Source organism: Brachyistius frenatus, unplaced genomic scaffold (assembly GCF_029030835.1).
Source record: "Brachyistius frenatus isolate BFR_SWC_R1_liver_20210118 unplaced genomic scaffold, ASM2903083v1 Contig_34, whole genome shotgun sequence".
NCBI lineage: Eukaryota > Metazoa > Chordata > Actinopteri > Embiotocidae > Brachyistius > Brachyistius frenatus.
Window position 1 is genome coordinate 1,863,245 of NW_027210633.1, and position 23,259 is coordinate 1,886,503.

At 40.2% G+C, this 23,259-nt stretch overlaps 1 protein-coding gene across 5 annotated transcripts; it reads left to right on the plus strand.

Moving 5' to 3' along the window:
- Nucleotides 1–278: 278 nt before the first annotated feature.
- Nucleotides 279–23,204, plus strand: kcnip1b (Kv channel interacting protein 1 b). Of its 5 annotated transcripts, XM_069700645.1 has the most exons (9): nucleotides 282–541; nucleotides 1,104–1,348; nucleotides 19,166–19,290; nucleotides 19,486–19,555; nucleotides 19,646–19,716; nucleotides 19,806–19,913; nucleotides 19,998–20,102; nucleotides 21,323–21,385; nucleotides 21,634–23,204. In XM_069700645.1, the coding sequence occupies exons 2-9, from the start codon at nucleotides 1,261–1,263 to the stop codon at nucleotides 21,679–21,681; spliced, it is 678 nt and encodes a 225-aa protein (XP_069556746.1). In that variant the 5' UTR covers nucleotides 282–541; nucleotides 1,104–1,260; the 3' UTR covers nucleotides 21,682–23,204. The 5 variants fall into 5 exon arrangements, with proteins under 5 accessions (XP_069556743.1, XP_069556744.1, XP_069556746.1 ...); XM_069700642.1 differs by having other exon boundaries at nucleotides 279–541; nucleotides 19,486–19,716; XM_069700643.1 differs by having other exon boundaries at nucleotides 279–482; nucleotides 19,486–19,716.
- The last annotated feature ends 55 nt before the right edge of the window (nucleotides 23,205–23,259 follow it).

Consider the following 23,259-nt stretch of genomic DNA (forward strand, 5'->3'; position numbering starts at 1 on the left):
TTCTAGTATTGTGTAAGTGTTGGTGCTATTTAAAAGTATTGATTTAACACTTTTTTCATAGCAATGTGGAGAAGTGAACTCTTCATTATAACCACAAGTATTTGGGCTCTGGTCTTACCTCGTAACCCAGCCTCAGCCTCCTTTTTGACTTCTTTACAAGGTTATTTACTGGTTACTTCAACTGTGTAGGTTTTAGAAATAAAAAAGGAAGACTGAAGAACATCAGGCAGAGAGTGAGGAGGCAAAAGGAGGGAGGGCGGGCACAGCGGTGGCTGCTGGCACTCTCTGCAGTACAGATCTGCTGAGAGCACCCGAGAGCAGAGCTCCTGCACAGACCACAGCCGCAGGGCTCCCACTGCAGCTCAGAGGAAAACCTAACTCAGAAATATACACTACGGGAGAAGCAGGCGCCTTGCAAGATTTCAGCACGGAAGGCAAGACGAAGAAGAGGAGGACCAGGAAAGAGTAAATGGACAGAAGTGGTGAGAAGAACTGGATGAGGTTCTCTGCTGTTTTATGGATAGATAGAACTTCCAGGGGGGTGAGGCTCTTCACATTCTACTTTTGGAGGCAATTCAATAACTCATCTTCTCCTTTTATATTTTGGTCTGTGGAACACAACTTTGCTCCTTTTTTAAAAGTTTGACGTAGAGATCTGGATTTTCTTTACAATCAATGTTTCTTGCCTGTTTGTCTCTTTCTGACAATTATAGGTCTGTTTTAATACCTACATCTGAACATCACCACAGTGTGTGTGTGTGTGTGTGTGTGTGTGTGTGTGTGTGTGTGTGTGTGTGTGTGTGTGTGTGTGTGTGTGTGTGTGTGTGTGTGTGTGTGTGTGTGTGTGTGTGTGTGTGTGTGTGTGTGTGTGTGTGTGTGTGTGTGTGTGTGTGTGTGTGTGTGAGGGGGGGTGAAGGTGGGGGGTGTCCATCTGTCTGTCTTTGGAGTGAGTCTCTATGAATAAGAGTGTGAAATGCTCTTGGGCAAGTTAACAGGCACTCGGGTGTAACTGCATGGAAGAGTATTGTGAGTGTGATTGTAATATATTGTTTTGACTTATTATTTATCTTCGGTCTTTTTTTTTTTTTTTTTGTCTCCACAAGGACTTCATCAATCAACATTATGACATCGCATCACAAAACCCACTGAGGCAGATTCTCCTTTGCAATAAGGATCGCATCCCGCAATAAAGAGGCTCAGACATTCACCTGAGATATATCGGAGGACACCTGTCCCACCTGCCTCTGCCTCTCCCTCAGGATGGCTGGCTGTACCAGCCGCTGCAAGCAGGGGGTGCTCAAATTAATCCAGTCCCTGCAGAGATTGGTCTCAGGAACCCTCACGAAAGGTAATGTGGCTCTTTGCTGATGCACTCACATATTTCATGCAAACTTGATTCGATGTGTTCAAGTGGGTAAAATGTTAAAATCTGTAACAATTTGATTTGATGACGGTTTCAAGCAATAATGTGGAAATAATTGGTGTCCTGTCTTTCAGTCTCCTTCACTTCCAAATCCACTTCACAAATTCTTTTTCCAAGTAGATTTCATTTGTATTCCACTATTGAGCTGTGACATGTTTCATACAGCCGGTGCAGCCATATGGTCAAGGGCGAGATACAGTTCCCACCACAGCCATAGTGGAGTTCATTCATCAACAGCCATGTGTCCTGTCATGGTGTCCTTGAGCAAAACCATGAGCCTTTGCTTTACAACTCTAAGTCTGTGTGGGCTTAAGTTCACAAGAATATCAACAATATTACCTCTTTTTTTTGTTTCAATGAGGCTTAAATTGAACACAGTTTGATGCTAGAATGCAGCACTTCTCAATCTGAATGTTTGATATAGGAGCTTGTGCTGCCAATCAGAGAATATTTTCACAATAGTGTTTGATTTGTGTACTGAGTGGTGATGTGTTTTTGGCAGCTATACAGACCAATCAGATGAGCCGGATAAGGTTTGAGGATCTGTGGCTCCCAATGTGGAGGCTAGTGGCTCCAAACCCAAACCTTAAGATAGATGGGAGTCATGAGATATTTTTGTTGCACAATTTTTATTTGTTAAATATATGTTCTCGCATCTGTTGGGCATTTAAACGTCTTCAAATGAAACAACCTGAAAAGAAGCTCATTCTTTCACTGAACTGCTTACAACTTCAGAGTTCATGTCCACACCAAAACTCCTGCAGTATTGATAGGACATAAGAAGACCTTGCTTCATTTTAAGGGCCCTTACAGTTTTCCACGTGGGACACGTGATCACATGTATGATACATGTTGAAACCTTCCGATAACATGGGGAAATGTTTTCACATGGGCTTCACAAATTGCACCATGAAATGTTTCACATGTGCATGATTACATGTATGTGATCACATGAGTTTTAGCACGTGAAATTCATGTTTTTTTTCTGTAAGTGTGGGGGTCACAACTCAAATAGGTTGCAGAGCAGACCACCCCTTTCACATGATTTTGCACTGTTGCAACAAAAATAGCAATTATTTAATTGAGATGCAATGAGTTTCAATGCCCTTGCTGCATTTGTCTTGACTCAGTTTAAATTTGACCTACTTTACAACCAATACAAATTTTAACAATTCTAGCTTCCTCAAAAATGAATTCTATTCACTTTCTCAAGTGCAAACAGATATTTATCACCAAGGGTGAATCACAGACTGGTAGGGTTTATTTGGGTGTTAAGAGTTTCTTTGGGTTTGCAATGTGATGATAGATTACTGTAGTAGCATAGGCTTTGGCACAAAGATTACTCCTGGGGTCTGTTTCACAAAAGCAGAATTAAGATATCCAGGATAACAGAGAAAAGCCAGGCTTGACCTAGCCCAGTCAGTGCATCCTGGTTTAATCTGTTTCACAATTGCCAAGCCTGGCGGATCAAGTGCAGCTAGTTCAAGCCAGGTGTAGTTAATCCAGATAAATGTGCATTCATGGCTGTCTTGAAAAGACCACAAGGCAGATCACAGATTCACTGATGGAGAAATGGAAAAGAGGCGTGTCATATGCTTAAATCCCAATGAGAAACACCTATCAATGGAAGCATATGAACAGGAAAAGGACAAAATATGTAAATAAAGGAACCACTTTTGCTTTAATAAAAGAGCATCAAAAAGTGTGGCAGACCATAGTGGACTGACTGAATGCGTTGTTTCCTTCAAAATAAACATTTACCAACCACAGATCTTAACTAAAACATGTGTTTATGGCTCTAATTATCAGTTGTACACATTAATGCCTTAAAAGTGAGCAGAGGAAGTAAATGGTACTTGTATTATTCACCAGGCAAGATGCATTATTAAGTAATAATATAAACAGTAGTCTTCATAAAGGTCAACTTCTTTTATTATTTATTTTATAGCAAAACTTCCCTTTGACAGGGAGTAACTGTAAGAAATAGTTTTTTGATCAGAGTAAATATTGACTGAAGGCACCAGGATTAAGTAGGCCTGGCTATTAGCCTGGTCTGGACCAGGTTAGTTTCACAGAATAAATCTCCATAGTAATTTATGTGCCACTGCTTTTGTGAAACCAAGCTAAGGCTTAATTAAGCCAGGATATCTGGAAAATCCCGGCTTAATCACTTCACTAGGTTTTGTGAAACAAGGCCTCAGGACTTCCTGTATGAGCTGGATGTTGAGTTCCTGGAAGCATGATCCTCACACACACACACACACACACACACACACACACACACACACACACACACACACACACACACACACACACACACACACACACACACACACACACACACACACACACACACACACCCATCAGCAACACTCATGATGCAATCTAAACCTCTCGTCCTCTTCATTGTCTCCGTGTTAAAAGGTCCGACTCTTCCATTTCACAACCTCTATCATCCCAACGGTGAAAGTTACTTTTCACCTTAGCTGAATAAACCAAATGCTGAGTCACCGAGTCGGAGGGCAGATGTAAATCAGTCACGACTGATAAACACAGCTCTGCCCTCGCTTTCAGAAAAAAACCTGTAGTCTGGTATAAATTTAAAACTAAGCCTACACGCATGTATTTGTGCAGGTGCAGCCACTGCGTCATTTAAACAGTCACTACGGGCCGTGAATTTCAGGTTTATGCTGACCATTTGGATACTCTCACTACCAGCCTCTAAATTATTTGCAAGCATACGCATTGTCAAGGTTTGATTTCTTGCACACATGACAAAGCAAACAAAGGAGCACCATTTACATAAAGGCAAAGCCTGCAGGTATGTTTAAAAATGTTTTTTTTTTTTTTTACTTTTATCAATTCTCCACTGTAGCAAGCTTTGTACAAATACAGCAGGTTGTTTATAGCTTCCTGATAAAAATGTAAATACATAGTTTGCAGGAGCAACAATATTATTACTTCCAATATAAAGCAGAAATCCCTCCAATTTCAGTTTGTACTCTGTTTTACTTTCATAAAAATCCACCGACCGAACTCTATGCCTCGTTACCTGTGATGCGGTTGACCACCAGAGCAGTGGAGACTTTTTTTTTTTTTTTTTTTTTGCATCTGTAATTAAAAGAAGGGAACAAGATAACAGTGAATAAATGCAATGAAGTCTGCTGGGAGTGAGATGAGTTTTAAACTGGTGGCTTAGTCAACTACTCTGCTATTCTGGGAACAATACAGCCTACTCATGGCTGCATGGGTTGACTATCTAGGTCATGCGATGCAACTAAACATCACTATTGTCTAAATACTGAAACTGATTCCAAATCAACTTTTATAGTAAAGAGCTCATCCTTAACTGCTTGGACTAATTACTAGTAAAATGTAATCTGATTCTAATATTTAGAAGAACAAATAGGGAAACTGTTTTCAGGATGATCTCTGTTTCTCTGTCACTCTTTATACTGTAGTCTTGCTCTCTCCAATGAAATGGAGAGTGAATTCTACTGAGCGTTTGGTGCCGGGCGGTTGTTCCTCTGCACATGTTTGCTGCTTCTCCCAAAATGTTCTTTTGTGCTTTGCTGATTGCAGCACATGGCCCTGACCTTTTCTGACTCAAGGTTAAGATGGCCGTGCATTGGATTCCTCAGGGGCCGTGTCTTTGTTTAGTTCCTTAATTCAATGTTAAATGAGTTAATTAAGAGCATCTAGTGAAAATAGTATGTTAGGAAATAGTCGAAAATCAGACCCAATAGTTCCATAATTTTGGTCAAGAAATAAAAAAAATTGGCACAACAGCACATAAGTTAATGTCTGTTTCCAATTGTGAATTATGCAATGTTATATTCTTGTTGTGATAGCTCAGAAAAAACACGAGCTTTGTAAATACAGTTTTAAAAGGGGCGGACACACTAGCACTTTCACTACTACACAATGAAATTTCATACAAAACTATAGAGCTGCAAAAATATAGTTAAATTCATATCGTTCTGCTTTAAAATTAAAACTTAACAAATGTGTTTTTGTGTATATTTTGTTAGATTGCTTTGTATTGTACAATACTGTATATTATTGTGTTGATGAATGATAGAATTCCAGAAATAACTCATTTCTAATAACTAAAGAGTCATAAAGTCCAAAAATAAAAGACTAATATGTAAAAAAAAATTAGCATGTGTATTTGAGCAACACTTGATTGAACCACATATGGTAAAAAAAACAAAAACATTATCATTTCTCACCCTATTGTAAATCAATGTTTATAGCCTTACTGATATAAACCAACTTTTTACAGTATCAGGAAATTAAAGACTTACATTTGGTGTTTGTTCATGGAGTAAAAAAAAATCTGGGAATCTAAGTGCATAGTACAAGTTTGCAGGTTTTGGGTTTAACTTTTGATACATCATCACAAGGAAAACTTAAGATTTCCAATCATTTATTTAAAAACAAATCAATAGATCTAATATTCTTCTGTGGAAAAAGTAAACCCCTCATGTCAGAAGCTCATATTTCCCCATTTAGTAAGAATAACTTCTTGTAAGGGTTTTGCATAATTGTCCATTAGTCTCTGACATTACCTTGCTGACACTTTTTACCACTCTTCTGAGCCAAATGCCTTCAGTTGCAAGATGGTTGAGGGTTTCATTGCACGCCAATTTCAAACCCTCTCACAACATTTCAATAGCATTCAAATCTAGGACTCTAAACCCCTCCATGCCTTCTTTTTGAGACATTCCTTTGTGGATTTGCTGCTGTCCTTTCTTGTTGCGAGAACTTTCAGACAGCTGACCAAAGCAGCGAAGCACCTCCAGACCATGACATTTCCACCACCATGCTTCACAGCTGTTATGCGATTCGAACATGTCCACTGTTACTGTGGCCAAACGTACGTTCATCGAAACGTTTTCCAAAAGGGTTTTGCCTTTGTGTTCATTGGCAAACTAGTTTGGCTCTTATGTTCTATTTAGACAGCTGTGGCTTTTTCCTGGCACGTCTGCCATGCAGGTCAGGTTTGTGTGATCTTTTTCTGGCTGTAGACACACTTTGACTCCAACAATTGTTGGTTACCTGCAGATCCTGTGATGAAACTTGGGTCTCTTGCAGACTTGGTTCAGCAATGGTTGGTCTCCTCTTGGGCTGATTTTGCTCGGGCAGTTTTTTCTGGACCAACCGTCGTTTGAAATCCACAACACTTGTAGATTATTTTCTTTAAAGTGGAATGATTTATATCTAATAATCTGGGCATTTCTTTAGTATCCCTTGCAGACTCATAGGCATCCTCAAGCTTTTTTCCCAAACGTCTTAGAGTGCGTTTTAGGTCTGGGAATGATGAAACACTTGACTCTAGATGTCAAACGAGTTTCTAATCATTTGCACTTCTGGAATCAATGATTCGAATTTCATAGTTATGAAGATGTGATAGATGACGGGTTGAATGAGTCAACAATAAATGTCAACAAAGCTATGTTCCCAACCAAAAAGGGGCAGAGGACTCCTGTTACTGTGTGATGTTTGGAAAAATTGTCTTTACAAAGTGATAAACATCTCTAGCCTTCCATTTAATTTCCGTGGTCATATGGAAAGAGTCGATCGTGCTATGCAGGGTTGCAGCATGCGAGAAAAAAGTCTCTTGATACCTTTCTCTGCAGAATTTACTCTTAATCATGTCTCAGAGGACCATCTGCAGATTGCAGCGCAGGAACAGCACATGCTATCATATGCATGGAAGAAAACATGAAAATATGCACACACACGTACATTCGCCTCCACACACACAAGCATGCCATTTGGACTGAAAAGTGTAAGCCCCCTTGACTCAAACACGTATCACCACAAGCTTGGTTTGATGCCTAATGCACATTTGCCTGCGCACACTTATATGCATAGTGAAATGAGCTATGAAGCCCTGCGTGTTCACCTTTAAAATGCTCTACACACAAGTTCAGCGGCATGTATATATTTATCTCAGACCTTTAAATGTTCCACACTGGGAATGCCAGAGTTGGGGAAACAGGGGTGGTGATGCACCTCGGGCCTGAAGCTGACCATACTCTGTTATTCTCAGGCCCCGACGAGTTCTTACTCTGAACTTTATACTCTCGTTTCACCGTCTTTTGCTTGTAAGAATGGTCTGGTTATCAACTATAAAGCTGTAAACAAGGGAAACTTCATGTGAATGCTAGTCTTGTTGTGTTAAACTGAAGAAGCAGGAGAAAGAAATTCTCTTTTTTTTTAAACAGAAGAAGTTTGGAATAACTGACTGCTGCTGCTCAAGTTTTCCTTCATTATGATGTCTAAACAACACTATCAAGACAGTACTCATAACTTCTGGATTCATTTGGGGATGTGACTGATAATGTGTCTGACTGATAAGTGTGGAGATGTATTTAAAATGTAGGTTGGAAAACGAGGGTTAGATAAAATGAAGGATATGAAAAACATCAGTTTACAAGTAAATGTTAAACATGAAACTGCTCATGCATGGACATGTTTAATGTCAAAAGTTGAATGTCTACCTGCAGCAAGACCTTATGTGCAATGTTGTCCTTGAATTGGGAGGAGTGATCTTAATTGAAAACACCAGCTGCCATAATATGAATTAAATCATAGCATGACATCTTGATTCAATGCTGTGTTCATCATCATAATCAGTTGTAACAAGCACACCAACTGTTATGTTTACCATTACATTTGGGTCACAGAGCGCAGTTTCATGCCACTTAAAAGCTGTACAGTACGTCCATGAGTCAAAGACTCTTCTAACCCTCTGGGTGAAAAAACACTCCATCCTCTGCAAGATAAAGAGTTGCAGCTGCATAATGCAGGTAGTCAGAAATACAGTCTGTCCTTACTGCGTCATGGAAAAACTGCTCAATACAAGAAAAACACAAAGCAACTGCAGGTCGTTGCCACAAATAAAGTTTATGTTGCGCAGCATAATCACATCACACGTGCATGCAGAGTGCAGCTTTGAACAGGGGACAAAACTGGGTCAAACTTTTAAATACACAGATACTGAAACCTGATTCTAAAGAGAGCAATTAGTCAATAACAAAGAAATGATTATTAATGGATGATTATGAAAAATAGAACATAAACTCCATCTTGTGATGTTCTGGTTGAAAAGACATGGTTGTTGATAGTGGGACACTGAGAGCAAACAGATCATTTATTCATATGTACTTGTTTAATCCATATTGCTCCCTAGATAAATTTTGATGATCAATTATGCTGCTACTAAATGGGCTACGGTGAATCAGGAGCCAAGATGCCGTAGTTAGATGGCTGTAAAATGTGGTCACATGATATTGGATTAAAAACAAGAATATTGCTATTAGATTCAAAACTAATTATTATAAAAGTAAGTTTTAAAGTTTTCCCCAGCTGTGAGCATTTTATTTCCTTTGTCCCTCTTTATTGCTCACTATCAGGTTGACTGGAGTGGTGCTTCAAATCAGTTTTTCTAAAAAAATCTGTCTTTACAATCTTTTATTATAATCTAAGAAATGAACATTGCTGTTGAATTATTATTATTATTTTTTTTTTTAAACAGCGGCCTGAACATTCAAAAACAGTATTTTCTAAATCATCAGGCTCTCCATAAGGTTTGCTAATAGTTTTTAAGGTGATACGCTGACAACTGTAACATTTCAGCAATCAAAATGTTTTGTTTAACTTCCAACAGACATTAAGCAATAACATACCAGGAAAGGTTGTGATTGGTTACCAGCCCTCATACGCTAAACTATTCATAATCTTAAATGGACCCGTATCGAAAAGAAACATCAATATATATTTTTATTTTGGTTCTCACAAATAGATATTGCACAGTGGGTTACAGTTGGCTGCCATCTTTATTTACACTGTGGCCAAGAGACACAGCGGGGCAAACGGATTACAAATAATGTTCATATAGCAGAAAACACAATATTTCTCCCCCGTCATGTGCACGTTCTTGTGTTTGCAGTTACACTATGTTTTGTGTCGACTTGGCTCTGATTGGAAACAGCAGGAGTGCAGGTGACGACAGAGAGCCTCTCATCCGGCCTCATGCTGCGCCTGTCTCTCGCTGTTACCACTCACGCACGTCCTCTAAGTGCATAACCTTGCAGCAAGAGTCACATCACCCCGCTCTGCAGAGACAGATTCAGATCTGTGGCTCAAGGCCCCTCTGATGTATAGCATCTATTCTGAGCAAAACTACAGCAGATTTACCTCGGTATTACCCTTTATTGGTACATTGCCCTCCTCAGAACCTATTTGTCAGCTCCCTCCTCTCGTCCCTCTTTTTTTTTCTTCCTGTGACTGTAAAAGCTGGTGGATTGGAGCTGACAGAGTGTGTCTCTGCTTTTAATTTTTTACATCTCTTCACTACATACTTTTATGTAACCGCCTTCTTCCAGATTTATTTTTATCTCTTGCTCTTGCTTCCTCTCTTGTGTGTCTGTGTTTCATTCTGCACTTTAATTCTGTCCAGGAACATTGTTTCACTATTTACATGAAGAATTTTTATTTCGATAGGAATCCATTTGATGCAGTGAACAGAGAGGTGATGGATGTGTAACGTTTAGCGAGGTACTACTTGTGCTTACACGTTCATATGTTGGTATACTCTGTCGATTTTTGCTCTTTGTGTATTTAATTAAGAGCAAAATGTGCTTGCAATGGTGACACTAGTTGTAGGCTGAGGAGTTACTGTACTCTGCTGCCACCTGTTGTTCAATATTGAACACTACAACACTGGACTCAGTGCTGCCTCCTGTCTGCTTGGGGAGTTAAAAATGTATGTGTGTGTGTGTGTGTGTGTGTGTGTGTGTGTGTGTGTGTGTGTGTGTGTGTGTGTGTGTGTGTGTGTGTGTGTGTGTGTGTGTGTGTGTGTGTGTGTGTGTCTGAGCAGGCTCACAAACAACTGCCATCACTGCGAGGACAATATTTGCTTTCCTGGTTTGCTTTACTTGTTACTTTGAGACAGTGCTGACTTGCATCAATCAGACTGTTGTAGAAGGTGAAAAGTTGATTTGCTACTTTTTTGCTCTTGCTGTATCTCATCGAATAGAGCCAGTGGTATATTTTAGTAGATGTTTATCATTTTGGTGTAGATGAATGCTGTAGATAGAGTATTTATTGGGCAATTTTCAGTATTTTTTTGGGATCCGATTTCTCAAACTCATCATTGCTGTCTTTGCAAAACCACTCACTGAAACCTGACCGAAGATTGGTACAAAGACATTTCAAACAGGTATTATTTCAGTCACTCGCTTAATTGATTATCTAAAAATGTCCAATGTTTGTTTGGTCTGACCAATCAATAGTCAGTGATTAAAAGCTTGATGGTTACCTTATAATGACATAAAAGAGAAAAAAGCAACTTATACATTTTTTTTGTGAGTTTTTAATGAGTAACTTAATTGATTATTATGTCCAAATGTTCCATAAAGTACAATTTTACATGAAGTGAAAATATACAGATCATTCCAAACTTGTCCTCTTCCTCCATGCAAAGGTTATAGTAGATTCAAAAGCTGTCCTGAAGCTCTTTTCCCACATTTTAGTCATCTTATAAAGCTTGACTGACTCCAATATGGAGTGTCTCAATGACGGGGCAATGTTAAGGTGAAGAAGAGAGCAGTGGAGACAAAATGATTTAATGATGCAAGCTCTTGTGTAACCAGACTAGAGAGACACTTCATCAAGTCTGAAACGGCCATTTCAGGCCAGAAAGGAGCGAAAATGATTGTCCTTCAAATTAAAAGACTTTCTTCTTCCCTTCTTCCAAAGTTAATTTAGTCAGCTTTGGAAAAGGTGTATTTTAGTTTCATTACCCTGATTGAGATGAGAGAGAATATACTGTATATGATGAATGAGTTCAGTTATACAGTATATTCTTCTGACACTGTACACGGATGCAGAGGGAGAGAGTGGAGCACTTTCAGAAATAGAAGGAAACATTACAGTAAAAAACATGCATTATAAATGATGTGAATTGCATATATGGTAATCGCCTTGTTACTACAGACTGAATAAAGTGAGCATCACCAGATGAAACTTTGTATGTGATGTTAAGAGATGTGTTTGTTCCAACCTATTCTGATTTTTTTTTAATTTTTTTTTATTTATAAGAGCTTAAAGTACAGTACAATGTTAAAGTGAGCCCCTTGGTGGTGAGCCAGCTCGTGTAGCTCATAAATTGGCAAAAAGATAATGAGCATATTATAAAGCCAGACTGCAGTGCAGGGTTCTCGGTGCTGGTGACGTTGCAGGGTGATATGGTGCAGAGAGACAGTTCCAGATGGCAAACATCTGTTGTGGGGATTATACTGGGTTACTTGTACTTAATTCCCTATCTACAAGTGTGTGTGTGTGTGTGTGTGTGTGTGTGTGTGTGTGTGTGTGTGTGTGTGTGTGTGTGTGTGTGTGTGTGTGTGTGTGTGTGTGTGTGTGTGTGTGTGTGTGTGTGTGTGTTTAGGGAGGGAGGGGGGTGGCCTATTTCTCTTTGCAATGGGAGGAGCAGTGAATAAAGGCCTGTTTAAATATCTGTGTCACCACTTAGAAACATTTAGTCATGCTTTCTGAAGTAAAAGTAAGAAGTCACGGCACAGAATGCATCAAAGTCAAAATGCATTGCATCACTGTCAAATGGCCGATAAAGATGACACAATATTTTTTTTTTTTTTTTTTTTTTAAATTAGTATTATTATTTGAGTGGATGAAATTAGGATGCAAAAAGGAAAAGGGCTGTAAGGAAAATGTTGACGACCTATAGCGTGAGAGGAGTGTAAATTCGTCTGAATTATGCATGACTGTATGTTTAATTAATCAGTGCATGGGTAGTTCAGACCTCAGCGTCATGCACCTGAGCAATCACAGGAATGACACACACACGCACACAGTGTAGACAAACACAAAGTTTTCAAAGCTTTCTATTCATGTGAGGAAATAAATCTTCAGTTTATGAATGACTACATATTTTTTTACATTGTCTCGTAATACATTGTAGATCTGGTTGTTTTTTTTCACTGTGCTCCATTCACATGACTTTTTTACTGCTGGGCACAGAAGACGTAGAACGCAACTTTCAAGAAACAAGGAGCTGTAACGGCATTGAAAAAATGGCACTCCATTAATTTTTTATACTAAGAGAGTTTTTATTCTGAATCTGTCACATATATATATATATATATATATATATATATATACATACATACACACACACACACACACACACACACACATGCAGACAAACATACACCCACAAAGAAAGAGGGAGGGAGAGACATTACATTTCTGGTCTGCAGCCAGTGGAATATTTAAAAAGACATTCACACTTCCTGTGCTCCACTCCATGCTTTTACATGCACTTCACACACACACTAAAAACTTTTAAATGTCTTTAAACTCTTTTAATTCTCAGCACGAATTCACTGTGAAATAACAGTTCAAATGATAATATAGGCTACAGCAGGGGTCTCCAACCAGTCGATCGCAGGAGCTCTCGGTGGAGAAATGGTGAGAGACCCCTGAGATACAGTACTATCATCATAAGACCTGTTTAATTGTCTAAGCAGCACGAGCACTTTTAAAGACTTCTGCATCCTCCAACTCTGTCTCATTTAATGCTCTGTGTTTGAAGGAAAACAAGCATTGCTCACTCCCACTGCTTTCCTTCCCCAAGTGCACACAGTCTGTTCAACGACAATTCACAGACACCAATAAACTCGAATGTTCTTGCTTATAGCACTGTAGGAAGAAAGGAAATCATTAGTTCTCAGTTAGAACGTAGTTTAATGTGAGAGAAAAGTCAACCCACAAAACTGGTGAGCTTACAAGGACACACACACACACACACACACACACACACACACACACACACACACACACACACACACACACACACACACACACACACACACACACACACACACAGCCAGCCTTCACTGCTAACATGTATCTCCATGCTCATTATGGTACACACCAAGCTCCAGGGAGCAGAGTGCTAATTGAGGTAGTATTGAACGAAAGTCATGATTAACCGCTGCGTTGAGCTTCGTGAGTGTGTGTGTTCATGTTCAGGACAGTGGAGAGAAAAAAATATATAATGAAAAAAAGAATAGGTATATAAAATGTGGAACAAATGATACATGTGTCAGCTTGAAATGGATGCTCTCCACCTGCCACCACTCACTTGTCAGTATAAGTGCTATTACTGAGCACAGGGCTCCACAATAAACACGAGGGCATGAGGAGGCAGGGAGCTGGAGAGAAAGGGGGAAAGGCTGACAGAGGAGAAGAGTGAGGCACACAGAGGGAGTGGCGCAGAAAGGCAGGAGCAGCTTGTGTGCGTGTGTGTGCGTTTGGAGAAAGGGATCAGAAATTCAAGAGAGATCAGCTCAAAGAAAGAGATCCCCCCCCCCCCCACACACACACACACACACTCCTTCCCACCACCACCACCAGTGACTGATCTGAAACCAGTGAGAAGACATAACAGGGGCACAAACTCCCCCCCCCCCCCGGTTATAAAATCCAGAGCTGTGGCGGGAGAGATAAAGACAGGACCGACAAGGCTGACAAGACCGTGGAACAAATAGAGGACTACTACTCTTTGGGCTTGTTTGATCGGGCTGGTTTCCACGGCGACAACAATGGGCGCAGTGGTGGGCACTTTGACCATGCAAACCAAACAGAGGAGACCATCCAGAGGTACGTCAACATTAGTCAGAAAAAGAGATGGCAAGGAGACAAAAGAGCAACAGAAAGCAACACTAAACTGAGACGGAGAGAGCACAGAGAAATCATTTTACTAGACCAGCTAATAACACATTCAGATAATAACTTAGACCAGCTGTAATTAATAATACACGCTTGTTTTAATCTTATTTTCTATGCACATTTATTACATGGAAAAAAAAAAAAGTTTTTTTTTTTTTTTTTTTTTGCCAGTTTCTGCAGAGTGATTTAAATGATTTAAACAAGGAAGTAGCTCAAACAGCTCAAATATGCTGGATAACGCATTTACTAAATGATACATACATCAAATTAAATAGCACCAAATGGATTCTACTGTACATTTAAAGTGCATTAAGCGGTAGCATTGATGTTGATTTATACGGAAAAACTGAAATTTTGAAGTGAAAATATCCACTGAAGGATTAAGCGGCTGCATAATTGTCAGGGATAAAAGTGCTACAAGTCCTCCACCAAAGGTTGAGTTGTGAGGTACTGTGTAGTGTGGTGGTGATGGAGGGTCAACAGGATGCCCTGAATTAGTATGTCCTTGAAAATAAACACAGAGCATAATCATTGCCCCTGACTCTGTCATCGTGTGTGTGTGTGTGTGTGTGTGTGTGTGTGTGTGTGTGTGTGTGTGTGTGTGTGTGTGTGTGTGTGTGTGTGTGTGTGTGTGTGTGTGTGTGTGTGTGTGTGTGTGTGTGTGTGTGTGTGTGTGTGTGCATGTGTGTGCGTGCGTGCGTGCGTGCGTGCGTGCGTGCGTGCGTGTGTGCGTGTGTGTGTGTGTGTGTGTGTGTGCGTGCGTGCGTGCGTGCGTGCGTGCGTGCGTGTGTGTGTGTGTGTGTGTGTGTGTGTGTGTGTGAAAGAGAGTAAAGGAAAAACACAAACACGGAACCACAACGAGGGTCCAGGCAGGAGCATGTGAATTAGCACGCAGCTCACATATCATACCTCTCCCTGGCCTTATGCTTGAAGAACCCGTTGTCATGGAGACTGGGTTGTGGGGGCATGAAAAGGAGAGTGTGAGCACATACACCGCCACGGTGAATGATGGATTTATAGCAGCGTTCGAAATAAAAATGACGAGAAAGCTGCGAACAAAGCAGTTACTCTCTGCCATCGATGTAACACACGCTACAAGAAGAGGGCAATGTTTTCTATTTTCTTTGCACGGTAACGATATTAAATCCTTGTTTTGATAAAAGCCTTATAAAAGCATTTCAACAAAACAGGACATCCCGGGGGGTTTTTTCAGCTCCATGAAAGTTGTCCTTTTAAAAAGTGTGTTGTGCTGCTTGCTGTGCAGTTTTACGAGCTATGATGAGGCCGATAACCCTTGATCCTCAGGAGGGAGCAGCAGCAGTAATTGGGCACATAGGCAAGTCAAAGAACAAACTAGAACTACAGATAACGGTATCGCACAGTGAATGAATGGTACACATGTAAACCAGAAAATGTTTTTTTTGTCAAGAAGAAGGACCTGCTGTTTGTGTCGTTGGCCACCGGTACAGTCATCCTATATATCACCCAGTTGGTGGATACATCTGTGCTATCTCGTCTGCCAGGAATCACAAGTTTGAAAAAACAAAAAATGCACGGTAGAAGAGAGTTGCAGCATAATCTGAAGATTTTAAAGGAACAGACAGGATTAAAAAAAAAATATCAATTCAAAATAGCTGCTATTATTCTGGAACAAACTTCTGAGAAAAATGTGTTGTTAGAATTAAAATAGTAGTTTGAAATGTAGGGACACACCACTGTTGTATCAAGAAGTAAATGTGAGGCTACGGCCAGCAACAAATGAGCTTCAAACAGATGCTCTGGCTCTTTATGTTATATCTTGTTTTTTACACCCAGACAGAAAACTAAATATAAACTACAATTATAGTCTCCGACTAGTAGTGTAGTTGTATAATGTAGCAATGACGATGAAGGAGTCCTTCACGTGTCAACGAAGCTCAGGCTGAGAGCACAAAGTTGTAACCATGACAATAGACAGCGCTTCAGATATTGATATTTGTACGAAATTTATTTGATATGGATTCTCGAATTATGGCCACAAATGTGTTTCGTGAGGTCAACCTGACCTTGACCTCTGACATCTGACCTCTGATCACCAAAATCTAGGCGCTCCTGCGATATTGCGTTCACAAGAGTGGCACAGGATGTGAGGTCACAGTGACCTTAATCTTTACCCTAAAAACCCAATCAGGTCATCCTCCAGTACAAGTGAACACTTGTGTCAGATTAGATGAAATTTCCTCAACGCGTTCCCGACATGTTCACAAAAAATAGGGCATATGGACAGATGGACAGACGGACGACCTGAAAAAGATCATTCCTTCGGCCGTGACTGTTGCTGGCACGAAGGCGTACTGTTCGCACTCTTTCTTGACCCGGCACAGTGAACCTTTAGACCTGGACCTTTAGTCACCACGACAAAACCGCTGGATTAAACAAACAAGATACAATCTGTTCAGCAGAGATCATTAGAGAAGCTACTAAATTGATCATTTTACCTTCGAACGGGACAAGGCAAACTGCTGCACATGCTGCAGCATTTGCCATTAACAGTGTGACAGAGTTGATACACACTTCTAATTATCTCCATCGTTTTTTTCACATGACACTTCCCTCTCAGTACACGCTCATACTGCTTATGTGCAGAGGAGCTTTCGCACCATGTAGGGGCTCCTTCTTTGGTAATCAGCACAGGTAATATTGGTTGAAAGTCAGAATCTTGTAAGAGTAACGAGTATAATCTGGTAATCCGTTGTTTATAAGTGTTTTAAACCACCGGGTGGTTAAAGATGAGCAGCTCACCCATATATCCGCCTTGCTCATCTTGCTTCAGAGATCAATAGTCTTTTTCATACACTAAATCTTGTCGTTCTTCTCACCCCGCCGTGTGTTTGTTCTTCTTCTCGCCTCACCTTTTTGCTTCACACTCTGCCACCTCCTTCTTCATCTCTCACTCCCTCCTCTAATCAACCCTCGGAACGCCCGTTTCATTTCCGCAGCCTCATGTCACTTCATCTGTTCGTTTTATCACACCCTGCAGGAAAAGCAAAGCAACCTGACGCAAAGCATTAACGCAGATGGGTGACACCTTTGTAGATTTGTTGTCTTGTAACGAGACACTTTTAGTCACCGGGAAAATAAATCCACAAACTGTGTTTGTCTCCTTATTTTTGTTTTTCCTTTAATTAGTTCATCCAGTGTGCACATCCCTGCTAACACTTATCATGGCTGTCTATCGCCATGACAACAAGAGTCAGTGAGATGGCAGCTGGAGCTTCAGAGGAAGATGGAGGGAAGATTGAGAGGAAGTAATACATGTATTTTCAGATAATAAGTCACACCACACTATTGCTTTGAGTCTTAACTCCATGGAAACATACATATAGCTGCAAGTAATACATAACAGAAAGGATCCTTTTTGAAGATGTTTCGAAGATGAAAGTAGAAGCAATTAGTTTCACACAAAGAAACTAATTGGATCTTATTGTTAGAACAGTTTGTGCTAAAAAAAAAAAAAGGGCAACCAACAGGATGTTTGATGTGAAATTAAAATAACGATCACCCCTGGCGGATGATGCATGATACTGGATACAGTTTCAGGTGTTGAGGATTAATCTTGACACCACTGATGAATGGGTTGAAATGAATGAGTCATCACCGCCATCCAAAAAAGCAAGACTTTTAGGATCATTTCAATCTCATTTTCTTTGAGTCTGTCTGAGCCAAATTATTCTGGCAGGATTACAAAACTTGTCTAAACTTGCATGTGTGCATTTGTCAAGTTATTAAAGCAAAGATTCCCAAGCTGTGGTGCGTGTACCACCTGTGGTCCGCAATGCTCCACCTGCTGCTACAGCAGCCTTGCTGGAAAGCCTATAACAAGTGCACTGCAACTGCCCGAAGTCCAAAAAAAAAATCTAAATTATTTTATTATGGCTGCCGGGTCCATAAAACAGTTGAGGCAAGTAGCAACACTGGACCTGACAGGTTATATGAGTCATCAGTTTAGCCGCCGAATAGCGCCACTGAAACAGTAAATATATTCTTTGATTTTGAAACAGGAATATTATGTTGTTGTTATTTAACTTTTCTAAAGCTAAATAGTAATCATTCTAAAGCATGGTTAAGTGAATTTAATTTTATGAAATAAATGGCTCGTATCTGTAGTGCTTTGAAAATTTAGTTTGCTAAATGGTATTTGGTTTAAAAAGTTTGGGAACCTCTCATGTGTTAGAGAGGATTTATGGAATTTTGTTCACATTTTTGTTTTAAAATTCTTCATTCAAACATATTGCATCCAATATTACAAGTAAGTATGTTGGTTATATCTCAGGCCCAGTGTAGATATGAAAGCAACTGTACAAGTTGCAGACCACTTGGTGTAAATAAACCATCCTGCTGCTCCACTATACGGCTTCAGATTTAATTTCTTCCCTACTTTTCTCTCGGGGACTGCAGCTGCCAGTGGGTGTTTTCTTTTGGACATTTGTTCGTGTTTGTTAGCTCATTGGTGTGTGGATTGTGCCAACCGCCGGATGTTGGGGATGTTAGTATTGGCTTGTAGCTGGAGACAGTCAAAGTGACAAACACTTGCCTGCAGAGGAAGCATCTCCTCACATCATTAACTGCCATCCATTTCCACCCAGTACTGCGCACTATGTTGCCATTAATAAAATACTTCAACTCCTATTAGGAAACCTAATTTGTCAAGGAGTACATTCTTTTCAAATCCGTCTCCTTCTCCCTTTCTACCTCCTCCTGCCTTAGTTTTCTTCCGCTTCACTTTTTACCTCCGTGAGCATTCCTCTGTGCTGTCTTGTCCGATTTTTGATACGTTTCCTGCCGATTTAACATTTTCAAGCTTTGCTGACTTGTCTCTTTCCTCTGTGTTACACTTTTCACATGACTGGGAGATTTTTTTAAACAGGCATTATAGAAGGCTTGAGTGTTAAACATGTCTCTCTGTCTTTCTCTCTCTCTCTCTTTTTCCCCTCCCTGTAGATAAAACAGATGATGAGCTGGAGATGACGACGGTGTGCCACAGGCCAGAAGGTCTTGACCAACTGGAGGCCCAAACTAACTTCACCAAACAGGAGCTGCAGATCCTGTATCGTGGTTTTAAGAATGTAATCACGCACTTTCTGATTTCATTTTACAACACAAAATAATGTCATGAAACAAATGGCTAATGTGCTAAAATATGCTTGTATTTAAAAGATTCAGAGCCGAATATGATAAGGGTAACACAGCTAAGACGGCACCAAACAGAGAAAAAGAAATTTCACGGAGTAGATTGAGCGTAACAATCCTCTTCCCCACAGGAATGTCCCAGTGGAGTCGTAGATGAGGAGACATTTAAACACATTTATGCACAGTTCTTCCCTCATGGAGGTAAAGTGCACTGGTTTCAAATCTCTTTCATTGCTCTGCGAAGCTTTTTAAATATTCGGAGACCTTACGCGTCCATTTCTTGTGTTGCAGATGCCAGCATGTATGCGCATTATCTTTTCAATACATTTGACACCACAAACAACGGCTCCATTAAGTTTAAGGTAAAATAAAATGTGCAGAAGTATCATTTATTTCTTTACTGTCTTGTGCAGGTATAGTGAATTTATGTCTCCTGCTGTACTCTTGACAGGACTTTGTTATGGGCTTGTCGACTCTGCTGAGGGGAACACTGAGGGAAAAGCTAGAATGGACATTTCACCTTTATGACATCAACGGAGATGGATTCATAAACAGAGAAGTGAGACGACGCTGTCGCTGTTTGAACTGTGATTCATGTGTCGCCTCAAGGTCTCAGCACACTGTGAATCTTCTGTTCTTGCAGGAGATGACTGAGATCGTGAGGGCCATTTATGACATGATGGGCAAGTACACCTACCCTGCACTAAAGGGAGACGTCCCACAGCAGCATGTGGATGCCTTTTTTCAGGTTATTTTTTGAAAAATTACATTTTATTTTATTCATACAGTCAAAGCACACATAAGTCATTCCCACAGGAGCAACAGCGGGAAGGAAAATAACCCTTTTAACAGGAAAAAAAAAAAAAAACTTCAAATAGAACCAGGCTCAAATGTGGGCGGCCATCTGCCTCGACCGGTTGAGGTGAGGGGAGAGCACAGAGAGAAAAGAACAGCATAGAGAGACAACAAATAATAACCACTGGGCAGGTTGGTGAAGCCAGTAACTGCAGATCAGAAACATAGAGCTGGAGATACGTGCAGGAGGAGAGGGGGCAGAGAAGAAACAGAGTTGATGACATGCAATAATAGCATGTACGTAAACGCATGCAGAGTGAAATGGGAGGTCCAGCAGAAGCCAGGCCTACAGCAGCATCACCTGAGTGAGCCGTCACGATACGCTTTATCAAATCGAAAGTTTTAAGCCTGATCTTAAAAGAGAGACAGTGCCTGCCTCCCGAACTCAAATTGGGAGCTAATTCCACAGGAGATGAGCCTGATAGCTAAAGGCTCTGCCTCTCTGTCTATTTTTGGAAACCCAAAGAACCACAAGTCAGCCTGCACTCTGGGAGTGAGAGAATCTATTACGATAATATGGTCCTATCAGGTCTTTAAGATATGATTGAGCTGGATCATTATGTTATTTTAGGTAAGGAGAACGATTTCAAATTACATTCTTGATTTTACAGGAAGCAAATGAGTAGAAGCTAATCTGGCAGATATATAATCTCTTTTCCTGTCAGTGCCCTGGCTGCAGAATTGTGGAGGCTTTTTAGACAGTTAATGAAAATACATAAGATGAACATGAATAGGAGTCAAAAGTCAACCTTTTTGTCAACAGTGACAGGTGATTTTAAACCCACTGAGTTTACACAGCATGATGGGAAAACAATCAGATGAATAATGTCTTTTATAATATAATACCTCTGTGATTTCCAAAAAATAAAGAACCTCTGCTTTTATTGAGACACTTTGCATTCACTACTTTTTTGGATTACGATATATAACAATAGCGTTCTCACTCCCTGCAGTCCATAGCAACTTTGTCGCCATGTTATTTTTGGTATTGTTTTCTAGTGTGTACAGTATTCTGCAGCTTGTGCCAGCAAAGTTTTATGCAACATGAAATGCTATTTCCATATTTCCACCAGAACATAATAATAACATTACTGGGTTCCTGTTTTTCCACAGAAAATGGATAAGAATAAAGATGGAGTGGTGACTTTAGAGGAGTTTGTCATAGCCTGCCAAGAGGTGTGTATTATCTTACATTTGTTTTGTGTAAAAGTGGGAAGATTATCTAAAGAAACACATCGTTACAGTTTTACTTGACTTGTATTTACAGTGAAGGTTTGGATACACGTACTCACCTAAGTGGGAATCTTTACACTGCTGTTAGCAGGACTGGCTATCCATTACAATACACAGTATTAGAGTGCAGCTGGTAGATAAATGCATCATTCTGTCATGATCACTCATCTTCCCTCTCTCCCCCCCCCCAGGATGAAACCATGATGAGATCCATGCAGCTGTTTGAAAACGTGATTTAGGGCGAGTGGAGATGAGACGATGACGTGGAAAATGAGAGGGCTTGGTGTGAGTGCGTGTGTGTGTGTGTGTGTATGCGTGCGTATGTTGCAATACATCCAGTCTCTCCTCCTCCTTCTCCTCCGCTTTTCCGTTTTTATCCGGCCGTGGTCCGGATACCGCCAGAATCCCTCACAATGACTTGAGCGAAGGGATTTGGACTAGAACGCTCTCAGCCTTCCTGTCGAGGCTTTTCTTTTTTTTTTTGTGCTACACAACACAAAGTGACTGATGGGACAGACTTGGACAGTAACACACCACTCTCAGCTCTGTCACAAAGATTGATCTACTAAAGCTCCTATCATTACAAGGCTGCTCCTGACCAGTGAGGAGCAACGTGTCCAACCAGTTGAAATATTTATTTTTTGCCAAAAGATATTCTTGTTTGCCAAAATATGATTGCATGCTTTCGCAAGAGCTTTTGTTTCATCTCAAAATATTAAGGAAATTTGGCCATAAGGACATCTATAGTCCTGACAAGCATCTATTGGTTGACACGTTGAGATATTTCCAATGTCATGTGTTGGTTTCACTGATGCAGTGACCCCTGTACTTTTGTGTTTTCCTGGCTGTCGCTTGCGTGCTGAGTCAGTCGTATGCCTGTTGTTAAATCTGTGGAAATCTTACAGTGGAAAGTGAAATTACTCTAAAACAGTACATTTCATGGGTCTTACTATGGTATGTGTGTTTGTCTGTCCTTTTTTTTTGTGTGTCTGCTGGAACTGAGAAAGAAATGGATTCATTCTTTTATATTTTCACCTGCTGCTTTGCTTCTTGTGGTCAAATTAGTGTATTGTCGAAAATGTAAAAAAAAAAAAAAGATACTGTAAAAAATGTGCATACAGTTTGGATATCCTGTATCTGAAGTGCCAGCAAAACAAAGATGTTGAATAAGAAGAGGCTCATAAAGAGAATATCTTTACGTGCAGGTGATAGGTGGGACTCAGATGGTAACCGTGACGACACACAAACCATCTTTAGCTTGCTAATTTGTGCCAGAAACAATCAGATGAAAGCTGCTGTAATGAAATCCTGCTATAATTAGAAAGTTTCCAGTAATCTTACAGGGAAATACCACTGAATGTCAGAATGTCGGAATCTGATATTTGGACGACACTGAGGACAGCTCCATCAAAAACGTTTGGCACTGCCTCCTCCATCCAAACTGGGACTGCGATATCACACTGACCCAGACGGTACGGACAGAATTGGGCAACTCCTGCAGTTGCCGGCCTGCTGATGGTTTTTCTGTGAGTCAGGGTTTATTTGAAAGCACCACCATAATAGAAAACTCAATAGGCTATAGTAGTTTAAAATATGAATCCCTGTTCTTTTTGCAGTCAGTGGAGCAGCTCTTTGCTGTGAGGTACATCTGTGTGGCATCAGAGACTCTGATCTCTGATATCTTGGTTTGGATTAGAGTTGTTCAGTCTCACAAACAGAAGATTCATTCTAAGCCATAAGAATAAATATGTAAATTCTTAAACTTAGTGGTGTTTTACTTTACACTGTGTATGCTGTTACAAAAATGTATAACTTAA